Consider the following 21,034-nt stretch of genomic DNA (forward strand, 5'->3'; position numbering starts at 1 on the left):
CTACTGTAATGCAGAAGGATTGAATTTCATCTAAATCTGCTAAACTAAAATAGATTCACTTCATTTCATACTTTTTATTCAAATACTTAAATGAAAGGACTGTACAATGAAACTGTTTATTAGTTTCTTGGCTATAACTCAGTGTAGAGTGCATTAGTGCCTGTCCACTTTGTCAGTTCCATTGATTTTTCCATTTGGATTTCAAAAAAAGTCTATATTAAAGCATTATAAGCCATGAACAGAGCCAACCAGCTAAGAGGTGAATCATAGCATTACAAACTTTTATTTGAAGCAAAAAAGTATTTGAAACTCAGAAAAAAGACAAAGGCACAAGACTGTGTACTTAACGGCTATAGTAAGAGAAAGAACTACAATCCCATGAAGCATTGCAAATGACATAATCGAATTAAAATGACGGCTGAATTTAAAAGTATTCATTTAAAGTTGTTGATTACATCTATAGAAATGTGTTTTAAGTGTATTGCAAAAATATGCATATTTAAGTATTTTGACAGCATAGCAAGACTCAATTACGTGATTTCCTAGCCGCGACTCTAATTGGTGGATTTTTTTTGTACAGAATCATGGGTAATGTAGTTTTTCACCACACATTCAACTGTAAAAAACAATCATTTTCAAAATAAGATGAAATAATGCGAACGGATGGCTTTAACAAAATCATATCCGATCAATTCCATATTCTGTTACTGTTCCCGTGTCGGTCAAAAATTACTCTTTTTTTATTTCAATGAAATGATAGTATTATATTTTAGTTTGATAATGTTTTTTTATTTACTATTTTGTATTTTTGGGGAATTTATGGTACTAAATTATATTCATGCAGTAGTTATAATGCTTTGGAGTTTCATAAGTTTTGTCTCTTTTTAAAGACGACACTTTGCAGATTATTGTTGAAGTGAAAAAAGTTTTAAAAGTGAACTTGAAAAAGTTATAAAATTTTTGATTTATTGTTATGAAGAATGCACATAAATACCATTTTCAATTTTTATATAAAATATATATTTTCCAAAACATATTTTCCTCAAAGCCATAAATCTAAACAAGCTATATTCCAAATTTGAGGCTGATATCTCAAAAAATGAGCTTTCAGTAAGAATTTGTTTAAGCGCAGTACCAAACCCTTCCACTAGATGAAATTCGTCTCCCATTTATTTCCAATGCGAAAACAGCCAGTGCCAAAACCTTTACCAAGTTTAGTACCATTCCAATGAAGTAAAAAACAAAATTTTTCGGTCAAAAATGACCAAACAGCACCAGAGGGTGAAAAGTTATCATTAAAAATCAATTTATCTATGAAGAAAATGAATTAAGTTTTTAATTCTGGAACCCGACTGCTGGACTCTGTTAGCAGGGTGAAAATGTAATAATGGAGAGACATGTATATGTTTTACTGCATATGTCTGGCTGCTCAAATACTCCGCCTTTACCTCTTCGGCACATGGAAACCACGCCAACATACTTCACCTTGCGGGTCCTGACCCGGGATCCCATACATCCCTTATACAACCAGCAGGGACCCAGCAAGGTCACTGGAAGGGGCCAGAGAAAGGGGCCGCTAAACGGAGACAAAGCTACTGAACACCCCCCCACCACATTGTGTTGTCCAACTGAGATGACTTATGACTGTTGTCTCGGCATTAATGGGCAGCAGCATGCATTGGCAGGCCGTAAATCAGGCTGGAATGCACTAATCAGCCCAGTCTCACTCTACACCATACACACTTGAAAATAGCACATGCATTAGGTTAGCATAAACAGCCCTGGGTAAAAGTGACCATCTCTATGGCTGCTTACATTCCAGTCTCCGCACAAAAGGAAGAGACGAAGGACCAGGAATGTTCTTTGCAATTAGAGTGGAAAAATGGGTTGAGTGGATGGAGAAAAGCAAGGAAAAGCTCTTGTGAGTGTGGAAGCAAATTAACAGATTATCTAAAGGAGACGTTGGCTAAAGGGAAGTCTGAGTGGTAGAAGCTTCCATAGAAGTGATTAGTTCCAGAGAAAGTAACTGAGGGAATGCTGAGGAACAAAAAGTCTTTATTTCATAAGTGGAAAAATATTAATGATTTTTTTCCACAACTTGCTGCAGTTACTTATACCTCTCCGTGATAGAGAAATATATTTAAAAAATCTAGTTTAAAACATATGTGCCAAGTTCCTATAAATGTACTCTTTTATCCATATTGGTTTCATATGGGTTTGAAAAACATTAATACCATTTTCACAAAACGTTTCAATTTAATGACTATAAAAATGTCATGTGGTGTAACCATCAAGTAAGAAGTATTAACATATTTTCCTTATTGAATACTTGTGTGTAAACATATCGTAATCATTTTTGAAAATATGAATTTTTTTTCAAGATTGTGAATGATTAAGTTCATTACTTTTTTGGGGAGTCCCACCACATAAAGTCAAATGATCAGAATTACTGACCTTGACATAGTAAGGTCTGCAGGTATTTTCACTATGATATCATTTCCTGTTTTATGTTTTTTTCCCCCTGCATGTTGGTTTGACCACGTCATTGATTTTGTAGTCAAAAGTTGTTGTTTTTTAAATATTAATGTGTAGTTGTTTTTATTAAATATTATATATATTTACCCCTACGGAATAATAATAAAAGATTATGCTGAACTACTTAACATGGGTTTCTTTCCATTTTCTTTTCATTCTTTTCTATCAAAGTTTTTAGCAGAAATTTAATACATTATCATCATGGATTAATTGTATTTATGAATGAACTGCATTATTAATTTCTGAATAAATTAATAGATAGGACAAAAAAAATGCATCATGTCTTTGACCCACCTATCATCTTTTATGTAATTATTATCATTATTATTTTTAGCTAAAATGTAATTAATCTTAAAAAACTACAGATAACATCTGTGATTTTCGTGTATGGCTTACCGACACTCAATAAACCACTGCCGTATTTGTTCTTGCAGGCTTTCTTTAATATCTGGGCCATCCACAGAACGCACTGACTCTTTGATGTTAACAAGTGCCCTCTGGTACTCAGCCTCATGCTCCTCCTGCACGCCGTGCCTCCTGCTTTCCACCTGCTGGGCATGCAGTTGGGCAGGGACGGGTGTCGGTTGCTGGGCTGGTATCTGGAAACAGGGCATGAGGAGACAAAACTGTTAATGATAGGTACAAAAGTTCAGAATGTGGTTTAACCAAAAATAGAAACAACAACAAATGCATGAAGAGACTTGCTTTTCACTAACAGTACATTCCCAGCTAACAGAATATTCTAAGAACGTTTTGCTAATGTTCTACTTGCACATTATTATATTTTTGAATGTTCCCTGAACTTTCAAAATATAGTTTTAAAAACTTTTTTTTCCTTGGTTATACTAAGTGTAATGGAACATTCTATTTCGGAATTTTGCACACATTATGGGAACGCTACTTTTGAAAGTTCTCTGAATGTTCTGAAACAAGTAGTAACATTTAAAAAATGTGGTAACACTTAATAATAACTTTCATTAATAAATCATTAACAAACATTACATAATACTTAACAGTGAACTTATTAAACATTACATAATGATTAATAGACTATTATTTAATGTAAATTAAATTAAAATGCTTATAAATGTCATTAAACTTTAGTTAATATATAACCTAACACACTAATAATCCTAATAATTGTTTTCTCCTGTTAATGAATGATTCAAGGAATATCCTCTGTTTAAGAATATAGCATACTAAGTGTTAAGGCAATAAAAACATGTTTTGCACCCAAATTTCAATTAAGTGTTGTTATGTCTTTAACAATTTACTTACCTAACTTTACACACGCATTGTTACAGTAGCTAAAAAGTACAATGCTAACAAAGGTACTAAATGATTAATAGTAAATATTTATAAACACTTACAAATGATGAATAGTTTCAACTTTAAAATGGTGCAAAAAACATGAACAAATAGTTAATAAATGATTTGTAAAAAAGTGTTATTAGTAGACGTCTGCATACACACCACAAACAAATGTGGTTATGAGTTAATGAATAAAATGTTCACATGAATAGTTTGTGTGAAGTGCTTAAAATTACTAATTAAAGGTGCAGTAGGCAATTTCTGAGAAACGCTGTTGAAAGTGGATCGGACCGAGCAGCACCAAAACACACTTGTAGCCAATCAGCAGTAAGGGGCGTATATATTCATTAGGGGGAGGTGACTGTGTTGCATAGCATCTTAGTGAATTTGGGGGCGGAGTTATGAAGATAGGGGTGTGATTGTTTATAAATTGTTACCAAAAAAGTTACATGAATGTCCAACTAAAATGTTCCAGAAAAAACATTATTAAATGAATTTTCTATCAACATTAATGAAAGAATGTTTGCCAAAGTTCTGAGAACATTCTCTGTTAGCTGGATTGACAGAGCAACCTGGTGTTTACCATTCCTAAAAATATCATCTCCTCTAGACACTCCTTTTTGACCCTCCTCCTGTCTCGAAACCCCCGCCAAACCTAGAAGATGGGGCGGAAAAAACACATTATCACAGCAGGAAATATAAAAAACTATGGCTGAGGACACATACCTGAAATGATGCTATCATAGTCAATTTGAGATCAAGGACATTCATCTGCTCTGGTGTTATCTGGTGAAAACAATCTACTGTCTTCTTGCATTCACTGTGGACTTTCAGATGAGAGGAATGTACAACAGCAACTGAAACTCTAATCTGACAAAAAGAATTTCCCCATTCAGTTTGTCAGTGAGAATGTGAGGATATTCAGATCGCATCAACATTAAGGCAAATAAATCTCAAGGCCGTGCTTATAGTCCATAAATGCAGGCAAGGGTTTTCAATTATTTCCTATATTACTTTAATGAATCCTCTTTTTTAGTTTGAACGACAATCATGCTAAAACAACAATAGCCAACTGAAGAGAGAGGATTATGTTTCCAGGGTTTCACATCACAGCTTTGCTGTGAGCAACAGAATGAGAAAGAAGGGAGGATTAGACCTTGTGAAAACAGCCCTGCAGTGTGAGAGCCCAAAATCTCTGTTTATCACCTCTTGTAATCACATTCAATGGCATTCAAACACAGTACAGTGCTTGCAGGATGAGCTATTTGAAAATGAATTACCCATTAGCTGCAATGTTGTCAAGGGTGATGAGTACAAATGCACAGCAAAGGAGAATATCTAAACACAAAATGTTTTTAAGACACGGCATGTCAATTTTGAAGTCAATCAGACCAACAGTACGTAGTTAGAGCCAATTTCATGTTTTGTTCAATTATAGCGCCACCAAGTGGTGCAGTCCCACCACTTTTTGTGTGTGTCCTCAGAGTGCCCCCATACATAAGTCTGTCAAATTTGGTGAAAATATTTCATTTCGTTTAGGAGTTATAGACATCTGCCACCTGACATGGATTGCATTTTTTTGCCACTTACTATTAAAATTTTGGCATTTGGCCATTAGCATATAGTCAATGACCTATGTTTTTGATTGTCCTATGTTGGCTTCATCTCCATCGGACTAACAGTTTCTAAGATATTCCTGAATGTTGTTAAAATGCTGCACTAACCATAATGCAAAACCTAGCATGTCTGGTATCGTGGGACTCGGCAAGGATTCAGGAATCCAAGGAGATGACTCCCGTGAAAATAAGTCAACCACATCCAGTTATAAGCATGTAAATGTATTTTTTTACCACTAGGTGGCGCTGGTCCAAACCTTCTCAGACTCCTTCAGGGCATCGTGCTGATGACCTATATCAAGTTTCGTAATGATATGTCCATGCATTCGTAAAATACAGCATTTTACTTCAAAATTCAAAATGGCTGATGGGCGATATGGGAAAATTAGATATCATTCGACTTGACATGGTGCCCCGAATCTAACAAGACCACTTTTATGATTTTTGGACAAAAGTTCAGAAGTATCTCAAGACCAGTAGGTGGCGCTGCACCAAAATGCAGCATGTAATCTAAGGTCATGCTTGTGATGACATGGACCAAGCTCGGTCTGAATACAATAAAGCGTTGAGTAGCGCTCCGTAAAATTCGTTTGCACGTTTTTCGAAAAAGTTTTTTGCACTTTTTGTCAGCATGGTCTGAGGATGATCTGGTTCAATTTTCTTGAAAATAAGAGCAACGGCCTAGGAGAAGTTTGAAAAAGTAGTTTTTGTTAGCAAAATTGAAAATGGCGGGAATATTTTCATGATGGAAAATGACATCATATGGTGCAATCGAATCGCCATTAGCTCAGGAATCAGAGGAAAATCAGAGCAATCAGCCCGTACAGTTCATAAGTTATTAGCATAAACATGAGTGAAAATTTGGACATGTGGTGGCGCTAGAGGGATTGAGCTAGAGTTTCCAAATTAGCTGTGGTTAATGTTGAGACTGTTCTCTATCATTGTGCCAAATTTCATATTTTTCCCACAAATGGTTCTATGGGCTGCCATAGACTCCCAGAGCGGAAGAAGAAGAACAAGAACAAGAACGCCAATGGACACAATAAACAGAACATAATAAACAGAATCCTGACAATAGGGACATCTATTTCACTCAGCAATGTCAGTTTCACACCTGCACCGTAAAAAAATTCAGATCTCCAAAATCATATCTGCTATCTCATTCAGGCTACATCTATGTCTGGGTTCACCATCCGTAGCGAACAATCACTCAAAAAGACGTCAGGATACATGAGCTCAGATTTCATGATTAGGATAGCACTGAAAAATAACACCAAAAATCCAGGAATTCTTTCCTTTTCCCATCTCTCAGCACTCCAATGCTAATCTCCCTCCTCCTGCCAAAGGGCCTACAAGCACATTATTCCCACAGTTGAGGTGGACAAATATCTTTTATGCTTGGTCGGGATCGCATGTCATTCATAGTCCTTTATGAGCAGACTACATGTCAAATGTGACAACTGATGACAGTGAAAGGAGATGGCCTGACCTCTACATTTGAGTTCATACACAGGTAGGGCAGCAGACATTACCTCCCTTGTGTATGATGCTGGAACATCAACAATCAATTTATATAATGATATATTTAATGATGTTATGATGTATGTATCATCTTGGGGGCCATAATATCATTTATTTTATTTCCTCAATAGCCAATTGGCTTACTCTGAGGACATTGAATGAGTAGCTTGTGCACGCATAATTTTACTCAAAACAGTAATCCTGTAACAATAACCACATAATTTATTCATGCTGCAGTGCATGCTGAGACATCATTGCTCAATATGACATGATTTATTCAGAGTAACATGTGTGACTAGTTGGGACAACATTTGGGGGAATTCTATTGATTAAATATGGGAAAGTAACTCACATTTCTTAGTATTTGTAACTCAAAAGGTTACATAAACAGTAAAATATGTACAATGCTGGGTTAAATACAACCCAAGTTGGGTTGAAAATGGACAAAACCAGCAATTGGGTTGTTTTAACCCAGTGGTTGGGTTAAATGTTTTATTTATTTATTTTAAGCAAGCAATACAGTAATTTTTAAACAATAGCTGGGTTAAATAAAACTACCCAGCAGGCTGGGCAAACATTTAACCCAACCACTGGGTTAAAACAACCGAATCGCTGGGTTTGTCCATTTTCAACCCAACCCAATGGGTTCCAAAACGTTCAAAGTTGAAATTGGACAAAACCATAAAATTAATCTATAAAACCCGAGTGGTATACTCCAAATTTTCTGGCTTGTGTTGCCATTTTCGATGTAGTCTGTGCATCCATGCATTGAATAAGGGCTTAAATATAATTCATTCATCATATAAAGTGATCATCTCACTTGAAAAAACTTGGAATATACCAGTCAAGACATGGATTAATTGCACTCTATGTTTATGTCCTTTTTAGAGCGTTTTGACTTTCATAATATGGACAAAAACAGTTCTTCAAAATATTTTCTCTTGTGTTCAGAATTGTCATATTTGTGTGAACTATTCCTTTAAGATTGTGCAATCATTGTAATATAAAAGAAGTAGTAGGAATGATGAGCTTTTCCTCATCATTCCTTTGTTTTGTCAATTTCAAACCCATCCATGCAATGCTTCAGTGATTTCACTGGAATGCAAACTCACTGTTGAAAATCAAGTGATTTCCTGATACCTTCTGAATGCAGGTGGCTGCCCGGTCAGGGTCCAGCATGCTAGAGCTTGAACCCTGAAGTCTTCTTTGTTCCTCCTGTCGAATCGTCTTCATGAAGTGAGCTCTCAGTCTTCCCTGCCGAGCTCGCTCACTGACCTGAAGCAGCCACACAGCGCGCTCCATAGACATGGACTGAACTAGCACCTGTTGAATGAGAAGCCAGAACTTCTTGCATTGCATGTTTTTGTATTGAGAAAAAAAAAATGTTTTACATCAAGATACACTCACAGTTTTATGTTCTTGGCATCCTCCTTTAGCCAAAATATGAGCCAACATCTTCTCCCTCTCTTTCAGTGCCCTCATCTTCTCCCTCACAAAATAGCGTGGAATAGGCACCTCGAGATCCTCCTAAAAACAAGATTCAATCTATTTTCAGCACTGAATAGAGCAGGTCATATGTAAAAGTGGCGGTGCACTAGTGACCCCAATTAGCATCCATTAAATTCAGAGAAAAACAAGAGGCTTAGCCTGCTAAAATCCACTTTGACATTGAGCACTTAAATCTTCCCCAAGCCCAACTCTTCAAAATCCCCTCTGGGCCCACTCTTCTGAATCTACAGCCTCAACAGACCAAAACATTCCCAGCATTCTGTACATGTAACAGTGTATTGGAATATCTCACTCACAGGTGTCATTTTGAAGTCCTGCAATATGTCATCAAAGTAGTGAAACTCTGAGTACTCCAGCTCCACCATCTCATTCTTCAGCTCTACAAGTCGTCCCATCACCCCCTCAAGAACCTGGTGCACAACCCGTCTCTTCTGGGGGTGAACCAGCTGATCATAAACCTCCTCCAGGGCACGGAATATCTTCAGGTAGCGCAGGTAGAAAGTTGCCAATGTCTGAAAGACCTGCAGGCGGTCCTTTTGAGGACGGAGTTGCATTGTGGGATATTCATCCTCCAAAAGGTACTCCAAAGCTCCCTGAGCAGCATCCCACATTCGGCCATATGAACTGGGTAAAGGAAAGGGGTTACATTTTGGTAATAATAATAGCTAATTAGGTTATAATATAAGAGATAATAGTCCTGTAAATCTTAGATTTTAATATATTACCTTTTTATTGACAGTTCTGTCATGAGTGTTTGGCACGGTAATTAGTATGGCATTAGCCGCGTTTACATGGACCCTAATAATCTGATTGTAATCGGACTACTATCAGTCGGAATAAATTGGTCAAATCTGATTAAAATTTCTTTCAGATTGTAAGAGGTGGTTTAAACCTTTTCTAATCCGATCGAGAGAACATGTAAACACTTGATTGGATTGAAAGCCGAAACTGGAAAGTACTGCACATGTGTAATGACGTATGACGCGTAGCAGTTGTTGAATGAAGTGTCATAAATGACTGTTGTGTCAATCTAAAATTTTCCTTCCTCTAATCATTTGTGAATTGGAGCAGGACAACATCCCACTAGTCCTCATTTTGGACTGTCATCCAGGGTTGCCAGGTCTGTGCAACAAAAGTAACCCAATCGCAAGTCAAAAGAAGCATAAAAACAGCCCAATGCGATTTTCTCCATTGGGCGGCCGAATTCGCCACTCAATTTGTATGTCTGGGTGGTATTTTCGAGGTGTTGGAGTGCCAAAATCGTACATATGGGGGAGGAAATCAACCTGCGGGAAACATTTTTTACCACGGAAACAATTTAAAAGTAGCCCAATTCCGCAGGAAAATTACAAACTTGGCAACACTGCTTTTATCCACAGATGCCTTGTTTTGGGCGTTTTTACTTCTTGATAAATATAATCAGCATGGCACAATGGCTTGTGTGCTTGTAGTCTACTAATTAGCACCCGAAATAGATATCAAGTCTGCTCTTCAAAACAAAGAAAAGAAGCAATTTAGGAGAATAATATGTGCAAACAGCAGTAAACTCTGTATATTTGTGCAGTGTGCGCACATATCAAAAAATCAATTGCGATATGAAGCTTGTTATATATAAACGTGCACATTAACCCGATCAGTTTATTTAGCGTTCATGAACACTCTATGTTTGGATTCATCATGAATTCATTTCAAATTAAAAAAATGTCCATGTAAACGCAGCCAATGTTGATATATTTGGACTTGCTGATCTGCTACGCTGCAGCTGATGTTGTAGAGCAAGTACAGGACTTGCTACTGTCAATACATACACAACATGCTGCTGTGAGCAAGTAAGACATGCTGCTGCTGTACAATATAGTGTACATGAATTACCTGTAACAGATTTACAGTATACAGGTGGAGCTGGGGAAGGTGGAGGGTTTCTGAAAGCGCACTGCACTGCTAAGGCAAACAAGGCTACCCCGGCTAACCAAGTATTTGAAAGTTGATGAGCGAGCTCTTTGGCTACTGATACAGCAGGAACCAATCAGCTGTGCCCTATAGAGAATGATGTGATTGCAAGCAGATTGAGTTAAGGACCTATCAGCCTGTGCCATCTAGAGTTTCATGACAGAACTTTGTATTGTATTAATTTTTTTTTATTTTATTGAAAAGGAGTTCATTTTATTATTTTATTTGTTTTTCTATATTTGATCATTTCCATGGCCTTCCATGACAACCTGTCTTTGAAATGCAATCAACAGAGACACATAAATCTGCGATAGTACTTGTTAACAGGCCTAATTGCACCTGTTGAGAGCACCTGCCCTCTGGGAAAGTTTTCCCGACCCTCAGTTTTTAGACCCTCGGGCCAAAATTAGCACCGCCAATGTCTGACTGTGCAAACTGAATGTGGGGAAACCACAGCATGCACACTGAATTCAAACTGAAGTCAGCATATTAAGCCACATAATGGAAAAAATCCCCTGACAAACATCATTTCTCCATTCTTCGTTTTCTAAAGTTGAATACACATGAATTCCACAGATGTCCTCTGACCTCTTTGACTCCCTTGAGTGTGGGTGCTCCTTTTGTGATTGTTGAAAGAGTTCATGGCGAGGGTGAAACCACCTTCTTTTCTTATTCTGATGGGCCCATACAGTATTGTTCCCCTCAGGGCATTAGCACCGCCAAGAGCTACTCAAATTGTAGGGATGGCAAAATCAAAGGAGGGGACGGGATGGTCAGAGTGGGAGGGGGGCAGGGGAGGAGTTGTGGGAGGAGGTTCGAAGGAAGGTTGTAAAAGAACATTTACAATAAAATAGAGAGCCGCTTTTTAGAGATATCTTAAATATGGCAGACAACAAAGGCAGAAGTACTTTAATTCATTCGAAATCTGCACAAATGTCCCCTGAAAGTAGCACTTGCTTGAAGGGAAAATTCCTTGATGTAAATTTCAACTTGTGTAGGTCTAAAGTTAGTGCTCTGCTTCATAAAACTAATTGTGTAGGGTGACTAAAAAAAGCACGCCTCCACCTACACCAAAGCTGGGACAAAAATACTGGTTCTCAGGAGTTTTGCTCTATGTTGTCATAGGAACTGCAATACAATGTGGACTTTCTCCTAGTAGGCGTTTTTCTCAAACTTGCACTTTCTTTTGCACCTTCCTTCTTTCTCACAAGTCTTGCATAGCCTATTCTCTTAGACTCTTACAATATAAGCAAAATATTCTGCACGTTACAGATGTAGGCTTGTAGCTGTGTAGGCTACATAACACATATTCCGGTTTTCTCACATAGATAAACATTGCACGGTTTTCGTTAATTATAAACACTGGTGGTTTTTGGCATCACATCAACATTCTCGTTTCGCAGTACAATGCACAAGGTAAAAGGGCAGTTAACTCACCTCTGCGACATCCTTAATGATTCCACGCGCTACAGAGTTTAGTTTAGAAAGTGCTGCAGCATATTTGAATATCAGAGGGAAAACATAATTGCAAGCCGCCGCTTTCGAATCTAAAATGGTTAAACGAAGCGAAGTAAAGCATCCAAGTTTCATTAGTTAACCATTTTAACTAGAGTTGGACAAGTCTCGCGCCAGACAGGCTGCGGTTTTCTCTGCGCTTCTGACAGCTGCCATGGCAACGAGATCAAAGCCTCTTCACTGCTTCTGGGACAGAGGCATCTATGCATCCAGTTCAAATCGGAATACAATACGCTATCAACTTAACTATAACACATAATGCGATTCTAACACTCTAGCCGGTCATTTTCATCGTTTTCTTATCTTATCCGATAAGCCGCGAGCATGTCAAGTCTCTGTTACTAACAAGCTCTTGTTTGGCATCCCGCTGTGCAACACAACACAACGCCACGCCACGCTTGCGTTGCTGAGCTCATTCAATGTATGAATGCCATTCGGCCATTTGTTAACAAAGCAACTTGGCAGAGTCTTTCTGACGCAGCATGTTTTGAAATATTTGTCACTTTGGAAGTGAGCTATATCTGGTCGACATATTGTTTGAATTCAATAGTCAAAAGGACCATGTGGGCAGGTAGGTATGTGGAAGTGCAGTGTGAAATTTATTTTTCAATGGATGCATCATTTATCCTTGTCTTCTACCTTCTTGGTGGTCCTACCATGAATAGGATAGTAGTTTTTAAAAGAGTGTTATATCCCAGGCAACAAAAATAGCTAGAACGTTTCCCATTAAAGGGATAGTTGTGAAAATTCTGTTACTCACCCTCAAGTTGTTCAAATCCTGTATGAATTTCTTTCCTCTGCTGAACACAAAAGACGACATTTTAAAGAATGTTGGTAACCAGACAGTTGATGATAGTTAATTTGTTTTCCATACTATGGAAGTCAATTGGGGCCATCAACTGTTTGGTTACCCATAAATGATGACAGAATTTTCATTTTTGGGTGAACTATCCCTTTAAGTTATGAAAATGTTATTTCTAAATGTACTCTCAACATTCAAAATGTCCAAAGCTTTTTTTTTTTTCTTGGTTATTGCAAACATTTGAGAAAACATTAAGGGAATGTTCCATTTTATCATTTAGCAAACATTTTTGGAATGTTACATTTGAACACTTTGAACATTCTGAAACAAGTTTGTAAGGTTTTTAAAGGGATAGTTCACCTAAAAATGAAAATTATCCCATGATTTACTCACCCTCAAGCCATCCTACACAGCAAAATCCACAAAGTTAAATCAACTCTGCTCAGAGTACATATGGTCCCTCTCTAAATAGTGTTAAAATAACACTGAAGCAGAGTTAAATTTAATGAGATAATAAAGAAATTAATTAAGTAATGATTGTGCATTAGTGATGAACACCTGCTGTTAACAAGCAGAATCACTGAAGAAATAAGAACACAAGAACTACAGGTGACTTAAGTCACAGCCTTATTAATTGCTTAATTATCTCATTAAATTTAACTCTGCTTCAGTGTTACTTTAACACTATTTAGAGAGGGACCATATGTACTCTGAGCAGAGTTGATTTAACTCTAGGGATTTTGCTGTTTCCAAAGCTTTTTTTTTTTTCTTGGTTATTGCAAACATTTGAGAAAACATTAGGGGAATGTTCCATTTTATCATTTAGCAAACATTTTTGGAACGTTACATTTGAATACTTTGAACATTCTGAAACAAGTTTGTAAGGTTTTTAAAGGGATAGTTCACCTAAAAATGAAAATTACCCCATGATTTACTCACCCTCAAGCCTAGGTGTATATGACTATCTTCTTTCAGATGAGCACAATCAGAGATATATTAAAAAATATCCTTAGTCCTCCAAGGTTTATAATGGTTGTGAATGGGGGCCTGTGTTTTGAAGCCAAAAATAATGCATACATCCATAAAAAAAGTAGCTCCAGGGGGTTAATGAAGGCATTCTAAAGTGAAGGGATGGGTTTTCGTAAGAAAAATATCCATATTTAAAACTTTATAAATTCAAATAACTAGCTTCCGGCAGATGAACGTACACAGAATGAGCAAGTCGACTTGCGGCGGAAGAGTATCCTTTGACCTGATGCACAACGTAATGGCGAAACAGAGCAAAACAAATCACCAGTCATGTATTATAAGTCTAAAACGATAATTTTTAAAGAGAAATGTCGGAGGATTTCGTTATAAGAGAAGAGGAGCTCGAGTTTGTTGCACAGCCATATTTGTTTAAACCGCGAGAGGCGTCTAAGCTTACAATACTACATTCTACGTCATACATCGCGTCAGAGGATTACTCATTTGGCGCTAGTCAACTTGCACATTCTGCGTATGGTCATTCACAACCATTATAAACCTTGGCGGGCTAAGGATATTTTTAAATATATCTCCAATTGTGTTCGTCTGAAAGACGATGGCATGAGGGTGAGTAAATCATGGGATCATTTTCATTTTTGGGTGAACTATCCCTTTAATTATGCTAGACGAACTAAACGCTCCATTAACAATGTATAAATACAATTTTGAGAACATTATTAAAGACCAGATCATTTGAACAAAGTTCTATTAATATTTTTGGAAGAACATTTCTTCCAACTGATATCTCACGGCAATTCATACGTATTTTACAAGGTGGCTAATGTGTACGAACTCGTACGTTTTTTGCTAAATCGTACATATTTTACGAGTTGATAAATTTGTATGAATTCGTACCCCTAACCACGCCCCTAAACCTACCCGTCACTGGGGTTTAGACAAATTAGCCACCTCGTAAAATAGTTACAAACTGGTCATGAGATAGCGTTGTTTGTTCATAGCTTTGAGAGAACCATGTTAGAAAGTTAGCCCAAATTCTGAGAATGTTCCCTATTAGAGATGATCCCTTACAGGCTTCACTCTATGATGGGAAGTGAACAGCTACTTGCTGTTGATAGCAAGTTGTTAATAAACCTGTCAACAATGAGCTTGTCAAGAAAGCTTGTTTTGTTTCATAGTCACCCCATTAGCATTTTTAATCCAAAAACCAGTGTTATTTTGTGAAAACCTTCCCATTCCAGACACAAAAAATAGACTCCAGTGAAAACTTAATAAGATGGAAAGACCATTTTAACAGTCTTTAATTTGGAACATGTCTCAGTTTACCAGACTACGCCCCTAACTAAAACCAAATGTCTTTTAACTGCTGGATTTCTATCTATACTTTCACAAAAAGACCTGATGGTTTCCACCCAGACTCTTCAAACAGAGACCATTTATCAGTCAATTGTTGTTGAGTCTGGTGTGAACTGTTATGCTTGCACGTATATGGACGTTACATGTGTATTTGGCTCCACAAATGATGTGTATTGTTCAGGCAGCTGTTCCATCTAATTTCATATGTTTACATGCATAAGATCCATCTCCGTGCAAATTATTCACACACTTTTAAAAAATAATGCTGGCAAAGATATTACACTTTCCATGTTGTGGTTACAGTTGCATTCATCTGGCTTATCTCTTTTCCATCAGTACCCTCACATTGCCAAATTATGTTTTGCCTTTGGATCAATGCACTATTAGTGTTTATGCTTCTACAATCAAATGCATCACTACCTCTGAACAATTTATCTCATCAAGACTCCATTGATATTGTTAATTATGTTTCATTTCAGTTTCCACTTTTCCAAGCCACATACAATAGCCACTGGCCGTTAGCCAGAAAATATAAATCTAAACAGAGGCCAGCTGAAAATTCAGAACAGGTGAGCTTCCTCGTGCCTAAATTTAGCAAACTGCTTGGAAGTCTTTAAGAGATTGCCAAGAGGATGCAAAAAGAATGAAACAGTCATGGGACAGGAAAAACAACAAAACAACATTCACCTGCTACTACTTACAGCTTTTGATAAAAGACTTTGAAGCATGAACTAAAAAGAGCATTAAATCAATTTTATATGACTAATACGGTACTATAGTCATATTACAGGTAATATGATATAATCATTGTATTATATAATTAGTCTAATGCTTAACATATCAGTTGATACATCAAATTCAATATATAGCCTATAATATATTTCTATATTATGGAATGATATGATAGGAAATATATGTTAGCAATATGAAATATTTCTTGTTACAGTTACTTAATTGAATAGTGCATAGAGTGTTTTACTGATATAAACATATTGAGAATATTACACGCAGCATGTGAAACTGTGGAAGTCCTCAATGAAACTCTCGCATGCACAATCTTCTTTGATTTCTCTAAACAACTCTCGTGCGAAAACAAAACACAAAAGCTTATTTTTATATTCGAACAGTCTTTTTTGTTGATATCGTTGTTTAAAAAGGGGGTGGAAATCCGATGTGTCGCACGTCCGCCATCCACATTGTTGTTGGACAGAAACTTGAGTGATTCAGTTTTCCGACCGGCCTCAGGAGGCGTTACGCGCAGCACTATATCAGCAAGTGCAGTCGGAGCGCAGAGGGACAATCACGCTATCCTCTCGTACGGATAACTACAGACTTTGACATTTTCTCCAGGCATCGGAATCTCGTTACCAAAGGCTACATTTAAAAGTCTAGGAGCACCAAAACACACCACAAGGATTGTAAGTTCATTTTGCGTCTTGTTTGTGCGTGCATCTGCTTGTGTGAGAGATTTGAGTTTTTAAATGCACTCGTATCGGACCAAATGATACACTTAGAACTAGTGATATAAGTAGATTTAAATGCGATCTTAAAACGCAACTTCCTCTAATTCTACACTTTGAAAGTTAAGGTACTTAAAAAGCTCCTTTTTTTTAACAAATTCACTGATCCCGAAACTCTCAGTTGGTGGTGTGGATTAGCAGTTTCCAATCCCGCGGATTTGTCTCTTTAATAGGCTACCAACGTGATGTCGGATTATATTGTTTAATAGCTATAACATACAAATGAATGTTGTTTTAGAATAAATAACTTTAAATGCACACTTTAAGAGAAGAATATGCATTATTGTGTCTACAGGACCAGGTAGAGGAACTCTTTTTGTTTCTTTCGCTCTTTTTTTGTTTGTTTGTTTTCTGGAGTAAGGATCAGTTCCTGTGAATCCATATCCATTTATGTAAATAATGAGGTAGATTTTTGACTGAGGGTTGAGATTTTTTTTTTTTTTTTTTTGGAACAAAGGTGGTTTTAATGATGAATGTTGACTAAAGCTTCTTGCATTATTTTTCATTTTGCATTATTTTGTTTCTATCTATTTATGTAAATTTCCTTGGTGTCTAGTTTCCTTCAAGTTTCATGATCAGCGTGATTTGTTTTACTGTATTGTTGTTACATTTCCCCCCTCACATTCAGTTACAGTGAAGATTTCATGCTTTAACCATGACCGATAATTCCCTTATTTCATGCTTGGAGTGAAACAATACTGAGTTTCAATGGAACTTAGAGACTTGAAGTGAGAGAGACAGGGAGAGAGGGAGTCGGCAGCTAAATCTTTGTGCGGGCAAGTGTGCTTGATGCCTGGGGCCGTGAGATCAGGTGAGGGGCCGCTGTGTTTGAGCAATGTAAACGCAACAGTTTTACAACAAGGCTGGGGGACGTGATGGTGGTGCCTGGGGCCGTCTGTAATGGACCGTCACATTTTATGGCACCTGATTTTTTCAAATGCACCTGGTCATTCAGGTCAGAGGTTTATGCCACCCTCTCTGTCTCCCTAATCTAATGATGTCAGAGTAGAAAGCTGTAAAATAAGTCTTTGTTTTCTTGCGGTACATCACAGCATGCATTAAGAGCAGCTGTGTCTCTTCTCATATTTCTTTTAGTGATATTAAGGTCAGGCGCTAACCGTGTTCCAGGGTCAAAACAGTGGGATGATTTGGAATGAAAATAAACAAGCCTAAACAAATTCTACTTCTTGATGCTTCTTTAGCAAAACACAACAAGTTTGTAGTTGCATCTTTTAGTTTTTTACTCCAGGCCAATTGCAAACAGATATTGTGTTTAATATTTTCCATGTTTACTTAAAAATTGTGAAAGAGCATAAATGTGTTTATCATTTCTGCTTCACTGCACAAAGTTTTAAAAGGATACTTAAGTGTGCCAGTGTTTTTATTATTATGCAAACCCTGGGGGCCGAAGATCAAAACTGTGTGATTAGAGATGTGTGTACATCTGTGTGCAAATGAAAACTCTGACACAGCGCCAGTGTGCCGGTTCTCTGTTCTCCTTAGCTTTTGTCAGTTCAAAGCCTGGCATCCAGTCCTCAAGCTGAGCATATCATTTTGAGAAAAGAACCTTTCACCCCTCCGTGTCGCAGAGGGAGCAGCAGCCGCCCATCCTCCCCTCGGTCTATGACTTATCTCACTTCTAGCGGGCATTAGTCTCATTCTGATGACTCCTGAAGCATTACACTCTGCTCTATATCATTGTACTCACTTGTAGTTGTGCTGAACTTTTTGTATAGCCAAAATGCCTCCCATTCGCCATGGATATCTGCTTAGCTTTTCACTAGGTCGCTGCATGACAACTGAGGTCTGCCAATAAGCTTTTTTTTTTTTTTTGCTTAACCATCTGAGTATTGCTGCCAGGCATTTAGTCCTTATGTTCAGCAAAGTAGTACAACTTTTGAGCACTGTTGCTTTTTTGTTAGTCTAGTCTGATAATATTACAGACATATCTTATCGGCCTGATAAGAAAATTTGGTCGATATATTAAAAGATGGATTACGCTTCAGATGCACACTGTTCGCTATGATGGTTATGAATTGCTTGAAATATGATTGAAATCACTTCAAAAAGGAGAATACAGTGCAAGTCTGTCATATAGTTATACTATAATTGTATGATTGGGACATGGCTTTTAATGGTGAGACTTTTGTTTTTGTAATCAGGCTCTCAAAAATTATATAAAAATTGGATTTAGATTTATCTGCCTATATATCGGTTATCGGCTTTCAAATATAAAGAACTTCGGTTCTTTATCGGTTATTATCGGTTATCGGTATTGGCCAAAATTTTCATATCGGTGCATCCCTAGTGCATTTAAAAAAGATTTTGAAAATAATGATTAAGATGTGTACAATCACATTCAAGGTGAAAGAAAAATATGTTATTACTTTTTGTTTGATGGTTTTAGAGTTTTCATGAAGACATTCCTTTTATTTATTGTGGACACTCTTATTTGACCCATTGACCCTTTCCTTCTTTGATTTTGTGACAGTTTAAATTTATTCTTAAATTAAGCCCAGCCCAGTAACCCTGGGAAATAAACCCATGCACTGAAAAATACTCCTAACACAGTACAAGGTCCTGCCCTCTGAGAAAGGATCCTGGTGTGTTCGAGATGTTTCAGATTATGAGTGTTTTATAAATAAACTTTCTTTGTTATACATTTTTTCTGTCCCTCTGAGTTTAATTAGTCCCTGTTCATGTTTTTTTTTCCTGTCTACGTGTCATAACGGCGTCTCTCTTTACGTTTCAGGTCACTGCCGTTGCGGCAATAACAAAAACGTGGCAAGATGAGTGTGAACGTGAATGACTTCAATGACATTTTGGATGCACTGGGTGATCTGAACTTCTCAACTCTTGACGATAACGTCTCCCATGTGGAAGTGTGTCACAGCGCCTTTAGCCAGAGGGCGTTGCTCTACGGCCTCTCTGTGCTCTACATCTTCCTCTTCATCATCGGCCTCGCCGCCAACGCTCTGGTGGTGTGGGTGAACGTGCGAGCCGAGGGGAAACGTTACGAGACTCACCTGTACATCCTCAACCTAGCCATCGCTGACCTCTGCGTAGTGGCCACTCTTCCGGTCTACATTAGCTCTCTGCTTCAACTCGGCCACTGGCCTTTTGGGGATGCCATGTGCAAAATTACACACCTGATCTTCAGTGTCAACCTCTTCAGCAGTATCTTCTTCCTCACGTGCATGAGTGTGGACCGCTACCTGTCCGTGAAACTTTTTGGAGACGGTCCCAGTCAGAGGAAGAGAAGGACCAGGCAGCTAATCTGTGTGGGCGTTTGGCTGCTGGCACTCTTTGCCGCCCTCCCTGAAACATACTTCCTTCAGGCTGAGAAGTCCAGCCATTCAGACAGCATCGTATGCAAGTCCGTGTATCCCGCGGACAGCACTAAGGAGTGGACAGTTGGCATCCAATTGAGTTTCTTCATGCTCGGCTTTGCCATTCCCTTCCCTATCATTGCCGTGTTCTACATCCTCCTGGCCGGTACCATCCAACCCTCGGCTGACCAGGAGCGTCGCGTCAGCCGTCGGCTCATCTTCACCTACATTGTGGTCTTTCTAGTGTGTTGGCTGCCCTACCATGGAGCTCTACTGCTTGACACGCTAGCCTTTCTCAACGTGCTCCCCTTCAACTGCACTCTGGAGAACGCTCTCTATGCGGCGCTGCATCTCACTCAGTGGTTCTCCCTCCTTCACTGCTGCGTGAACCCCATCATCTACAACTTCATCAACAAGAACTACCGCTACGACCTCATGAAGGCCTTCATCTTCAAGTACTCTACCAAAACTGGCCTCGCTAGGCTTATCGATGCCTCACATGTGTCTGAGACAGAATACTCTGCTGTGGAGAACCAGGGACCGTTATGAACATGTTATGATGGTGTTGACCATCAGCAGATAGAGAGGGAACAGTCATGGAAATCTCTCTGGATGTTTTGCTCTTGAAGCATGGCCAAATTTGATGTTTTGTAAAACAGCTTTGTACATGTACAGTTTGCTTACGCTCTAAAAAATGCTGGGTTAAAAACAACCCAAGTTGGGTTGAAAATGGGTTGTTTTAACCAAGTGGTTGGGTTAAATGTTTGCCCAACATGCTGAACAAATGAACTCAAAATTAGGGCTGCACGATTAATCGCATGCTATTCTCACGCGCATTTCGTCAGTAAAGCCGGTTCCCTGATTACCGCTAAATCGCCATCACCTGTTTTTAAACGGAGCGCCTTTTAATAGACGGAGCCGTAGTTCACGGACAAGCCACGCAATATCGCGTTCATTATCGCAGGCGATTCATCTGCGATATGAACGCGATATTGCGTGGCTTTTCAGTGACCTACGGCTCTGTCTATTAAATGCCGCTTCATTTGAAAGCAGGTGATGGCGATTTAGCGGTAATCAGGGAACCGG

General features: G+C 38.2%; 2 protein-coding genes across 4 annotated transcripts in view; one reads left to right on the forward strand and one right to left on the reverse strand.

The window, feature by feature from the left end:
* iqca1 (IQ motif containing with AAA domain 1) overlaps positions 1 to 12,335 on the reverse strand; it is a 57,708-nt gene extending 45,373 nt beyond the window's left edge. For 2 of the 3 annotated variants that reach the window (XM_048200481.1, XM_048200480.1), the window contains exons 1-6: positions 11,880 to 12,020; positions 8,789 to 9,116; positions 8,391 to 8,510; positions 8,124 to 8,306; positions 4,430 to 4,501; positions 2,932 to 3,134 (exon numbers count right to left, since the gene is read on the reverse strand). In XM_048200481.1, coding sequence (XP_048056438.1) covers positions 2,932 to 3,134; positions 4,430 to 4,501; positions 8,124 to 8,306; positions 8,391 to 8,510; positions 8,789 to 9,116; positions 11,880 to 11,890 — 917 coding nt within the window. In that variant the 5' untranslated portion in view covers positions 11,891 to 12,020. Of the gene's footprint in view, positions 1 to 2,931; positions 3,135 to 4,429; positions 4,502 to 8,123; positions 8,307 to 8,390; positions 8,511 to 8,788; positions 9,117 to 11,879 lie in introns of all 3 variants that reach the window. The other variant, XM_048200482.1, reaches the window with a different exon arrangement.
* Positions 12,336 to 16,367: 4,032 nt separating this feature from the next.
* ackr3b (atypical chemokine receptor 3b) lies at positions 16,368 to 20,754 on the forward strand. Its single transcript, XM_048200484.1, has 2 exons — positions 16,368 to 16,517; positions 19,372 to 20,754. Exon 2 carries the CDS (start codon positions 19,409 to 19,411, stop codon positions 20,495 to 20,497), a length of 1,089 nt encoding a protein of 362 aa, XP_048056441.1. The 5' UTR covers positions 16,368 to 16,517; positions 19,372 to 19,408; the 3' UTR covers positions 20,498 to 20,754.
* Positions 20,755 to 21,034: the final 280 nt, after the last annotated feature.

The sequence above is a fragment of the Megalobrama amblycephala genome, linkage group LG8, assembly GCF_018812025.1.
Source record: "Megalobrama amblycephala isolate DHTTF-2021 linkage group LG8, ASM1881202v1, whole genome shotgun sequence".
NCBI classification, from domain to species: Eukaryota; Metazoa; Chordata; class Actinopteri; order Cypriniformes; family Xenocyprididae; genus Megalobrama; species Megalobrama amblycephala.